We start from the raw sequence: 12,807 nt of genomic DNA, 5'->3' as shown, positions 1-12,807 counted from the left end.
ACAATCGATCTTCTTAATTCACGTTCTTAGGAAATAATCACGTTCTTATAATCCAAACAGAGCATTTATATCTAAACTGAGGCTCTTTCATTGTAACGAATTTACCTCTTCTCATGTCGATCTCAGCACCTTACAAGCTTCACTCAGGGGAGTGTCTAAAGAAAAAAACCTCAACAAAAGATAGCATTTGATCAGCTCCACAAGCTCTGTCAGAGGACTACTCCTAATCCTAGTGGCGATTCCGACATGCTTATAAGTCCTGGGTGATTTAGGGGCTATCCGTTCCTAACCCCGAGAATGACTACTTCACTATGCAGTAAGTGCTCCTCTGATGAAAATTCGATGAGCTAATCATTCCCATGGGCCTCAACAGAAACCATAATCATAGTCTGGCTGGCCGTTGCCCTGCACCCAGGAGTGTTTGCGTGGTGGCAGCATTGTTAACCTGATACATTTATTCAATACTAATCTGGTAAAGTTATTGTCGGAAATATGTAAAACACTGAAAATACTTGCACAGTGTTTTACTTTAACAAAGCAATTTTCCCCTCTATTATTCTATTAAACCTCCAAAGCAATCCCGTGAGGGCAATGTTATTGATCTTGTTTTATACATGAAGAAACTAAATCTTGGAGAGGATAAGGACATTTCCAAACACCCGCAGGCAATATGTAAGCTCAGGGCCATTCCCTTCCACCCAAAGAAGTTGTTACAGCCTCTATTTCCCCTCAGCACACAGCCGCTCTTCAGGGAGGGGCACCCTGACCTGGATTGGAATTGAGCCCAGCAGGTATCTCCTTCAGTCTGGCTGTATCTCACTCAGTTCTCGCAGAGGCCTGTGTGTATCATTCTTAATATCAGGGAGAAATGACCTCTTAAGTGCTACAAAGGCTTCAAAGACTTACGTGTGATAGGAGTATATGCCATAATATACCATAGTTTACTTGTAATATAAAGAGTAAACAAGATGCTAAAAGCACACCAATGAAAGGGACACTTGGGTTTAGGGGAAATTTTCTTGCACCTCTGCATTTCAGAATGCCAAGCCCACTTCACCGATTAAACAGCCTACAGAAATACAAAGTAAGTGATATGCCAATTATTTTTTCGGGGGAATTTAAAATTACCATTTTAAATTTTACCATTTTACCAATTTTGGCCCTAATCACACAGCAGTAGAGAATATTCTGGCTCACCTCATTCGTGCAGTGTGGGTTGTTTTAGAGAGAGGACACAAAAGCCTGTTTGCCTACTTCTCTTTGTGTTGGGGTATCATAAGTTCAATAACATTTTTTTAAGTTTCTATGAGTAAAAAAAAATAAAAAATAAAAAATCCGCTCTGGCCCTAACCGGTTTGACTCAGTGGATAGAGCGTCGGTCTGCGGACTGAAGGGTCCCAGGTTCGATTCTGGTCAAGGGCGTGTACCTGGGTTGCGGGCATATCCCCAGTGGGGAGTGTGCAGGAGGCAGCTGATCGATGTTTCTCTCTCATCGATGTTTCTAACTCTCTATCCCTCTCCCTTCCTCTCTGTAAAAAATCAATAAAATATATTTTTTTAAAGAAAACTCCGCTCTGAAACCAGGCTGCCTGGGTTTGAATCTCATGTCTGGCACTTCCTAGGTGCTTACTTCACGTTGGACTTACTTCACTTGTGCTTCGGTTTTCTCATCTGTAAAATACTGATAACGGCACCTCATAGTTTGTTCTGTAAATTTAATACATTAACACTTAGAGACAGTTCATGGCACAAGTTAAGCATGAAAGAAGTATTAGTTATTATTATCTTTCTTATTTATTAAAAATACGCCAAGAAAGAAAACCCCAACTTCCTGCAAAGGGCTGTTTCACTTCAGCCGCCTGTTACAAGCCAAATCTGAATTTCTTTACCTAAAGTTAATGCAAGTTTTCCTACTTCCTTTTAACTTTCTCCTGAGAGTTCACCGAAGTTATTTTTACCAAGAAGAGGTAGTTATCATTCAGGGCAAGAAAACAGAGCAAAGAATAAATTATACACAGGCCTCATCTACTTTTTATGTGCCTGCTTCCAGCCTTTAATTTGGTTTTTTCCTCCATGTAGCAGCCACATTCCTGAGAGGTTCTCCAGGGTAGGTGGTGTCTGTGCTCTCAGAGGCATCGAAGGTGTAGCCTAGCAACCCAGTCACATGATCACCAACCCAAGTCACATTTCAATTAGTTTCATTTTACCTTCCTGGTTTTTATATAAATAGAGAATCTGATATCTATTTATTAAATTTATTTATTTTTTGAGAATCTGATGTCTTTAAATGAATGGATTGGCCACCTCTCATTGACTGAGACCCTTATCACATTTAGCTGCAATATTTACATGAAAAAATAAACTGATGGAAATAAGTACAGTCCTTAGGAAGACTATTTAATGCAGACAAGATTATTTAAGTAAGAAACGGAAAGGTCCAAAGACTCCAACAACAAGAAATGTTCCTCAACTAATGTAGGAATGGACTGCATCATCCTATTCTCACAGAATGATGGCCCTACTAAGGACATTATAAGGCCAGCAAATCCTGCCCCCTCTGTCACTCCAGTCCATCAAGCAGGACCAGACTTAAACTATCCAGCTCCGATGATGCACCTCACATTTTCTATTTGGAAACTCCCAAAGAGAGTCCACAGCTCTTTACAACCCATTGAGGTATTTAATGACCTTCAGGGAATTAAACATTGTTCTCTGCCTTGACCAGTGTGGCTCAGTTGGTTCAGCATGGTCCCATGCACCGAAAGGTTGCTGGTTTTGATTCTGGTCAGGGCACATGATAGGGTCTCAGGCTCATCCCCAGTAGAGGGTATGCAGGAGGCAGCTGATGAATATTCACTCTCTCTTTCCCTCTCCCTTCCTATCTCTCTAAAAAGAATCTATCAAAATATTTTAAAATAATTAAATAAAATGTCAAGACCATTTTAAAAAGTTATATATGGGCTCTAGTTTAAACCTCAGACTTAAAAAAGGAATGCTCCCCAACACTGATGCTCAAGTCCCTAAATAAATATTCCCAGAAACGCATACCCATTGGTGCCATGACATATTTGGGATGGCATCCATACCTCAAGCGGGTCCTAACTCTGCTCTGAAACTGCCTCATTCTTTAAGCCTCCACGTTCCTCCATTCTCTTCAAGCTGCCATCCCTTCTCAGTCTTAGCAGGTGGTACCTCTCTTACTTCTCTGATACTGTTTATATTTATCCAAGTTTTCTTCTATCATTATCTTCCACTCATGAATATTATTTTCTTCCCTCAGCCTCTTTGTTCTTCTTCTTTACTCTGAAGACCTTTCTTCTTGGCCTCCATTCTCCAGGGTCTCATCCATCATGTATTTGCTTTCTTCTTTCACATTAACAATGCCTCCCTCTCCAATGGCCCTCTCACTTCTTCTATAAACACAGTCAGGGTCCCTGTCACCTAAGAAAGCCCTTCTCTTCTCCACCAAGCCCCTCAAGGTAGCATCTTCCTTTTTTCCCCTTACCCATCACTCTGAATATTAATCTGCCTTTCTATCAGCATTCCTCTGCCTTCACTCATTCTGAATTTTTGACTTGCTTACTAACTCGGCAAATTCTTTGGGTAAAACTAGGAAATGTTCCAAAATATTTATATATGTAGGAGCTATGTGGCAGGAAAGGATGAAGGGAGAGGAGAGAGAAACCAGCAGTGGCAGTCCTCAAAAAGCACCATCAAAAAATGTTATTCCTATATGAGTAACACCCCAAGGCACAAAGTTTTCTCTTTTTGCAAGAATGAGAGGGAATTGGGTAGTGGTAGCAGACCTTGATCCTGACTTACCACCTGGAAATACAGAAGGTGAGCGCCATATAGAATTATGCAGCTAAGCCACATTTGCAGGAGGGATTTGTCTTTGTGGTAACTGAGAAGAAAGCCTTCCAGTTGTGAAGAATAACTAGCTTGGAAAGCTACCCTGCGTCCATTATAACCCAAATCACTAAGTAATAAATAATAAGTAAAGGATTAGCATATAGACATAGTCTAAGAAAAAAAACAAAGCAAAATGTATTCACAAAAGAATAATACTCTTCATAAAAATGTTTCCTGGGAACAGATAAACATGAATAAATATTTTATTATTAAATTTAAACATTTTATTTTTTAAAATCTTTATTGTTGAAAATATTACATATGTCCCCTTTTTTCTACCATTGACCTCTTCTAGCCCCCCAAATTTAAACATTTTAAATATCAATGAAGTACTCAGAGTAGGTGAGGCAGCAAGAGGAGATAAAATGTGAGTAGCACTCAGGAATGAAGTACTGGGAAAATAAAATAAAATCATCAGAGAATTGCAGAAGAAATCAGGAATAGTGCAAGATAAAATACACATTGTAAAAACCAGGGCAGGACACAAAGGATAGAAATGGGGAAAGTGAATAAGAATGAAATAAATGAAAAGAAGAGGTAATTGGGGGAAAAAAGTTAATTGGTATGAAAGAGAAATTATATTTATAAAAGTCAAAAAATAGAGATCCAACATAAGCATAATTGCTATCTCCAAGAACTAAAAACAAAATAATGCATCAGAACAGATATTTTAAAATATAATTACATAATTTAAAAATATAATTTAAGAAATTTTTTATTTAAAAATATTTTAAACTTTGATCTAGATATTGAAAGAGCCACCTTATGCTGGAAAAACTTATTTGAATCTTCAACACCCAGATATATCAGCTATAATCTAGTAAAGATACTTAACTTGAAAAAGAAAAAGAAAAGAAAGAATATTTTGGGCCACCAGGCAAAATAAGCAAGTCTTTTATGAGTTGGAAAATCAAGCTGGCCTGAGACCTACTTACAGTAATAGTCAATGTGGGGAGACAATAGAGCAACAGATTTTATATTGAACCATTGTCAACCATAATGACTATTTTAAAAAACAGCTTAAAATATTCTAGAACTCTGGCAGTAGTGTCCCTATAAGTAACTCTTAAAAAAAAAACTACTAGAGAAGAATTCCACCTACTGATCAAGATATTCTTGAGCACACTCTGGCAAAATCTCTAATTGTGAGCATTGGTACTAGAATCTAACAGAACTAAAATAAAAACAAAAATGGGAATTTGAGGAACATAAAGGAGTTATTTTCCATAACAAGGCAGAAATAATACTATAACAATAACAATAGTATAACAATCGGCAATACATTTTGATATGTTGCTATTTATCATTTGTTTATGCCGGAGACCCTGGTATGAGTTTGCAGTCCCTGTTGTTATCTGAGGAAATAAAAAATATATTTTTATGGAAAAAAATCCCTGTGTAAACTGAATAAGTATTCATAATTTTTAAACACTAATCAACTTACTACAAGTATGTGGTTTATACTGAACCCAACATATGTGGACACCAGAATCAGAAATTCCATTTGAGAATGGCTATTATAAAAAAAAAAGTAAACAAATAACAGTTGTTGGTGAGGATGTGGAGTAAAGGGAACCCTTTTGCACTGTTGGTAGGAATGTAAACTGGTGCAGCCACTGTGGAAAACAGTCTGAAGATTTCTCAAAAAACTAAAAAGAGATTTACCACACAACATAGAAATTCCACTTCTGAGTATTTATCCAAAGAAAACATAACACTAATTCAAAAAGATATATGCACCCCTATGTTCATTGCAGCATTACTTACAACAGCCAAGATATGAATGCAACCTAGGTGTCCATCCATAGATGAATGGATAAAGAAGATGTGGTACATATATACAATAGCATATTATGCAGCAATAAAAAAGAATGAAATCTTGTCATTTGTGACAACATGGACGGGCATAGAGTGTATTATGCTAAGTGAAATCAGTCAGACAGAAAAAGACAAATACCATATGTTTTCACTTACATGTGGAACAAAACAAACAAAAAATGGAAACAGAGACCAATGGGGGAAGAAGTGTGAAAAATATAAAAGATAATATAGTCAATAATATTGTCATAAGTTTGTACATTGATAGATGATTACTAGAATTCGTGGGGTCATCACATTGTAAGCTATAAAAATGTCACATTACTATATTGTACACCTAAGCTAATATAAAATTGTATACCAACCACACTAACTTTTAAAAAAAGAGATTGTCAAGCAGTAGTTCTTAATGGCTGATTTGTCTCCCTTCACTCCTGGGGGAATTTAGCAATGTATAGAGACATTTTTGATGGTAGTGACTTTAAAAAGCGGTGCTATTGGCATCTAATGGGTTGAGTCCAAAGATGCTGCTAAATATTCCACAATTACAGGATAGCCCCCACAATAAAATGTCAATAGTGCCGAGTTTGGAGAAACCCTACTGAACAACTGAATACGCTTTTCAGAAGAGGGGTATTGATGGGAGAGTAAGGGAGTGGGTCGTCTTGGTATAATAAACTCATCATTGTTTTCTCTCTCCCTGTCTTTCCTCTTACTTGTCTACAGGAGCCAATGCCTCTGCCCCGGACCAACTGAGCTTGGCCTTAGCCTGGAACCGAGTCGACATCGCTCGCAGCCAAATCTTTATTTATGGGCAACAGTGGCCGGTAGAGTATATATATGTTGTCACCCCTGGAAAGCCCACTGCTTGCTTGGGCAAGGGTGTTTATTTAAGGAGCCTCTGAGAGCAGCTGGGGAAACTGCTGCCTTTTCTTTAGGATGTAAATGAGTTAGGAAACCACTGCCACCTGGTGGAACATGTGACTAAGCACAACTCAAAACGTTCCCAACATCTCCCATCTCTCTGAGCGCCTTTGATAGCACCTTTCAGCAGCAAATGATGCTATTTATTTTAAATGTCTAAAAATATAGACCTAATACAGACTTGCAGCAATTAAAATACAGGAGGGAATTAGCAGTTGTAGTTAGCAATTTGTTTCTGGTTTCCTTTGAGGTTGCTGCTTCCAAGTAGCGGCAACCTGTGCTGGTGTATGGCTGGGTCGCACCTCAGGATGCAGAATTAGCAGGCTTCCCCGTGCCGGTGCCATCTGGTCCTGGTGGCTGAGCACCGGTCCTCCCTATTCCCAAGCACAGCACAGGGGGGACCAACGCTTTATATAACTGTTCCTGGTTTGTTGCCCTCAATTGACTCTACCAAAAATAAAAACTTGGAAAATCGGCCATTGGGTGATGTATGCATGTATCCCCAGGAGGTAACCAGCATACTTCTGTGCCTGGAATTTTTACTTCTGTGCCTGGAATGACTGTACGGGTCTTTTTTAACCCTTCCTTTTCCCTGAGCGTCTGCCTAGGATGGAGTCCCTGTCTTCATTTAGTGCCACGAGGGCATTGCTGCTATGGAAAAATTTGTCAAGGAGTCTGGACACAGAAATTTTTGTGAAAGGAATTAAATAAAACCTTAGTAAACAATCCAAAGGACCTAAACAGTTGTTGTGTCTCTCTGTGGAAATGGGTGAGATAAAGGCACAGTGGTATCACTTAACGAAAAAAATAGAACAACCTACTTTCTAGTCTGCTTATAGGGGTCCCTCTTGTCAAGCCAGCTAGGGTCTAATTCACAGCCTAAGAAAGATGAAAACAAAGACAGCAAAGTACCCATTTTAGCACTTCAGTGGTGCTGCAGAAGTTTGGTCAGAGAGTTAGGGGAGGAAAAGCCTTGTAAACCCTTGTACCTTCTCAGGAGAGAGAGAGTGAAAGAGAGAGAGGCCGATTTTGAGATTCAAGGAGATTATAGCTTTAGCAACTAGAAATCCTTGAATTCTATTTTCAAAGATAAGACCCAAAACACAGGAGAGATTGTCGCTGTCCCAAAAGCAGAGTTGGAAGCAGTCTTGCTAGCACGCTCTTGGGAGTGCTGAAGGTTTACCAGATGTCAGAGGCATCCGTGTCTAAACTGTCCAGGTGAATGCTAAAGAACGGCATCTCTAGATCCTGGGGCAGGCTAACTCAGTGACTTGATTTGCAGGTGGGGTCTTTGGAACAAGCCATGTTGGATGCCCTAGTTCTGGACAGAGTGGATTTTGTGAAATTACTCATAGAGAATGGAGTAAGCATGCACCGTTTTCTCACCATCTCCAGACTAGAGGAATTGTACAATACGGTAGGACCAAGCTAAGGCTTTTTACTTTCTCTGCATTTTTTGTTTTACCTTCTCCTGCTCCCCTACATGCCTGTGAGTCTCCTCCCTGCCCGCCAAATGCATGGATCATTCTTCACAAAAGCCCCCTCACACCGGTGTAGACAAGCAACACCGAGTCACCAAGATTCCACTTGTTTTAACTGCTCAGTTGTAAGCACCTAAGGCAGAAAGTTATGTGATCACCAAAAGGTAACATTCTCATATTCTTACATCAAATCACCAGGACATCGAAAGTAGGACAAAATTAGGACATAGTTTATTTGTAAGCCAGAGGTGTTTGAGGCAATCAGCAGAGAACGATTGATTTCACTCCAAGCATCAAAGAAGGCAAATTAATTATCCTGCACCATCTTGTTATCCTCAGAGCTACGAATAAAATATAAAAACCTCTTGCTTGGGGTTACCCCAAAAAAATTGTCATTGTTTTATAATGACTTTTTAACTCATTCACTAGGGATACCAAGGAGTAATCATAAGAAAAACTACTTTTTATGAAGCTTTTGAGAGTATTCAGTGAATTAAGTACATTGACTCTGAGCTCCTACACACTAAAATCCAGTGATGTTTAAAATGTTAGAAATTGCACTGCCCCATTTTACAGATGAGAAAACAGAGGCAAAAAAGTGAATTGAGTTATTCAAGGTCACAAAACTCCTAGGTGAAGAAAGAAGCTAGTACTGACCTAAAGCTTCTTAGCGATTATTCTTCCCTTCATTTGTCACAGCACTTCTCTATTTCACCACCCACAGTACTAATGAGATTAAAATTATTGACCTATTCCCAGCCAGTTTAGGTGTTAGATGGTGCCATTCTGGCTCTATCTTACTCCCACTGATGGAAATAGAAATGAGTTTAGTAGAGTGTTTCCAGGTTTCTGTTTTCCCTATAGATTTTTTTTGAGACTTTCAGTAAGAACAATAAACCAAGATGGTGAATAGGAGGCCCAACCTTTCATCCCTACAAAAAAGATCAATGATTAGCCATAGAGGAAACGGACACATGTAGAAATATGCAATCAACCAAGTCTGAATGATAAAGAACTTTGAAATGTGAAGAGATTAATAACAAGTAAGGAGATTGAATTCGTAATCAAAAACCTCCCAACAAAGAAAAGCCCAGGACCAGGTGGCTTCATAGGTAAATTTTACAAATTGTTATCCTCATTGTAGAGATGGTAATACTGAGTCACAGTGAGGCAGCTTGCCTGCGGTCACAGCTGGAGAGCCAGGCATTCTGACTCCACCGTCTGCATGTTTAATCCCTATCGTCCTGCATCCCTCAGTGGAAAAAGCGCTGATGAGCATGTCTGCTTGAGTGGGCAAGTAGGTCACTGAGGCCATAGAGGGGGATGATCTCAGTCCTTGAATGTGTTTCAGCCATGCTTAAGGGTTTGCCACCACTGTCTGAGATATTTTCGTGGGGTCACCAGATTTAGCAAATAATAATACAGGATGCCCAGTTGAATTTAAATTTCAGACAGACAACAAATAATTTTTAGTATAATTGTGTCCCAAATACTGCATGGGGCATACTTATATTAGAAATCATTCACTGTCTATCTGGAATTCAAATGTAACTAGGCGTCCTATATTTTATCCAGCATTCCTATTCCTGAAAGACAGTGGAGTGGCAAACCATTTCATTTCTTTCTTCCTTAAGCCAGAGGTGGGAAACCTTTTACCTGCCAGGGGCCATTTGGATATTTATAACATCGTTTGCTTAATCTAATTCACTTAATATAAATTTATGTCACCAGGAAAAGACTCCTAGATTTACTGAATTTCGAGTCCACCTGCGGTTGCCGTGGCAGGCCAGACCAAGTGATTTGGGGGGCCTCATACAGCCCCTGGCCCACAGGCTGACACTCCCCACCCCTGCCTTAAGCAAATATATATCTTTTCCCCAGGCCTCTCTTTTCCAGACTTCCTGTGGCCTTTTCTTTAGACCAGATTTTAGCAAACTACCACCCAACAGCCAAATCCAGCTTGCTGCCTATTTTTGTATGGCCTGGGAGCTGAGAAGGTTTTTTTTTACATTCTCAGTGTTTGAAAAAATCAAAAGAAGAATGATATTTTGTGACATTCAAATTATATGAAATTTTCTCTCTTTTTGTGTCCACAAATCAAGTTTTGCTGAAACATAGGCAAGGTCCTTTGTTTAGGTATCATCTCTGGCTGCTTCTGCACCAACGGCAGTGCTGAACAGCTGCCATGAAGACTCTGCCCCACATAGTCTAAAATATTGACCACCTGGCTATTTACTAAAGAAGTTTACCAACCCCTTAGACAATTTCTCATTCAATGTGGGTAATAAACAAGATGTGATTGGCAATGTGCCAAAGTGTATTTCCAGTGCAGGGAAACTGGCCCCTTTGCCTCCCCCTGCTGCAAAACTAGCCCCTTGAGTGATGTCTTGGTTTAGCTGTCCACAGCGGTGATGGCTTCCTTTATAGAGTTTGAACCTAGAGCCTCAGGTGCTTTTCCTTGAGGAACCACAAGTCAAAAATCTGCCAGTGTGTTTCTTTAGAAAAGACAGGTACAACTGAGCAACTACAACAAGGTTCATCTGATCGACTGTCCCTTGCCAGCCAGCCCCTTCCTTCCAGATCCTCCTTGCCTCACCAGGAAGAGCCCGACTAGCAAAACCATTTGATTCTTCTTTATTGTTTTCAGAGACATGGGCCCTCAAACACATTGTACCACTTGGTCAGGGATGTCAAAAAGGTAAGAACCCTCTCGACTGCAGGTCAGAGGCCCTGTCTTGACTGCTTCCTGTGATTAGAAAGCACCTCTGTTTTGCATTGCATGAGCCGCCAGAGCACTCCTGTCCCTGCCAGACACCCCTCATTTCAGGGCACAGAGTGTGTGTGTGTGTGTGTGTGTGTGTGTGTGTGTGTGTGTGTGTGTGTGTGTTTTAACTCTGACATCTCTGCTTACGATGCAGCTGCGGTTTATCTTCGATCTCCGTGGTTTTAGACGCTTTTGTTGAATATAGTGCTTTGGATAGTAGAACTCCAGGCTTTTCCCCCATGCCAGGTGGATTTATGCCATTACCTGTATTTTTCCATATGCCCCTCTCTGTTTGGGGAGTTTGTTTCCATGCTGTCCAACCTGTTATAAGAGGAATCTTCATGTACTAGCTCCTGATGCAATATATCACTGTCACATCTAGCATTGTGCAGGGTGTAGAATAATACCAAGGCTCAGAGCCACAGAGACCAAAACATATATATGTATACATTCTTCTAACGCTTTATTTTTTCCAGTGTAGTTTTTCACATTCATCATCTAAGATTTTGATGAGGGAAAAAATCCAGTAGGTTTGGATCAAATAGATTTATCCCCATTTTACAGATGAGGAGGCTGAAATGCAAAGAGCTATATTAAGTGATCAGTGAAGAACTAGAATTCGAACTCAGAAACTTTGATTAATAATAAAATAATAATACCTGATATTAGTGGTGGCTAGGTGTGTGACACCAATCTATGCTTTCTAGGCACCTTAGCTCATTTCATCTTGACAACAATTCTGTGGAGTAGAATTTTTTATTATTATTTTGTTATTATATAGCAATAGTCCCATGTATAGATGAGAGGAGTAAGACACAAGGAGGTTATTTTTAAACTTACCTGAGAACTTGTTCTTTGGCCCCAACCAATCTCTTTCAGGGATAGCTTTGGTCTGAGCCTGAGACAGCATTCCCAGGAAGTGATGCTTTAACTGTAATGAACAAAATAGATAGTGGCACTCCCCCATCCCTACACATACACACACACAAACACATACATACATGTACACCCCTCTACCAATTTGTAGCAATTCTTCACCAAAGTCCATAAGGCATACTCAGAGCAAGTTACAAAGTAAGGTCAAGGATAGAGACCAGTTCCTTCATGTCATAGGCATTTTGATGGCTAGAACTGACCCGTAGGTGTCCGGTAGGCACTTTTTCATTTTCCTTCAAAAGGTCAAGCAAAGGCCCTGGGGCTGCTTATAATGTTCCCATTAACCAGGTGGACCTTTCTGATCCATGTGAGGGAGTGAAGCCTGTTGTTCTTTCGAAGCAAGGGAAACAGATGCCGTGCAGTCTGTACACCCAACCCGACAAGCATTTTCCCACGATCACATCTTCCGTTGGTCCACCCCACTTCAAGCCATAGCATACCTGCCCTCAACAAGCCTATTTCTCTTTCCCTCAGGTCTTCCAGTTTCTTTTAAATTATTCTGGCTGAAGATTGCCTAGAAACTAAAAGAGGGGAATATCTCAGGAGATTGTGTATTCTTTGCCAAGATATTTGTTGCTCGTATTCAATAAAATGTCTTGAGATGTTTCTAAAATAACAAGATATTATCCCCTCACCTGAAGCTGCCCAGTGTCACTGAAGGTATTGTGAGGCTCTCTGAGGGGACAGCTGTGCCTTTGTGCTTCAGTGTCAGCCATCGGCCAATCCAAACCTTCAAACAAAGTCCACTTCCATCATGCAGGTTCTCAATGCCCCGCATGATTTTCAAAAGGATTTTGTAGGTAGATCTTACTGAGTACAAATGATCAAGATCCCTCCTATTAGGTTTTCTGCCTTGCTGGACTCTGCTTCGCAATACCGTTGTTTCTTTTCGGAAATCCCAGTAGCTGCCTCTTGCATTTGCTCACATCACTTGTATTAAAAGGCATGTACAGTAGTTTTAAGGTAGGATTC

At 40.0% G+C, this 12,807-nt stretch overlaps 1 protein-coding gene across 1 annotated transcript in view; it reads left to right on the top strand.

Annotated features, from left to right (window-relative positions):
• The window catches only part of TRPM3 (transient receptor potential cation channel subfamily M member 3), a 441,698-nt gene that overhangs the window by 331,428 nt on the left and 97,463 nt on the right, over positions 1 to 12,807 (top strand). Inside the window, exons 10-12 of the mRNA XM_081103884.1 lie at positions 6,457 to 6,557; positions 7,937 to 8,071; positions 10,783 to 10,833. Of these exons, the coding sequence (XP_080960010.1) occupies positions 6,457 to 6,557; positions 7,937 to 8,071; positions 10,783 to 10,833 (287 nt within the window). The remainder of the gene's footprint in view (positions 1 to 6,456; positions 6,558 to 7,936; positions 8,072 to 10,782; positions 10,834 to 12,807) is intronic.

This window comes from Myotis nattereri (genome assembly GCF_964212035.1).
Source record: "Myotis nattereri genome assembly, chromosome: 12".
NCBI classification, from domain to species: Eukaryota; Metazoa; Chordata; class Mammalia; order Chiroptera; family Vespertilionidae; genus Myotis; species Myotis nattereri.
Note: the sequence above shows the minus strand (reverse complement) of the source record. Positions and strands in the feature narration are given on the sequence as shown.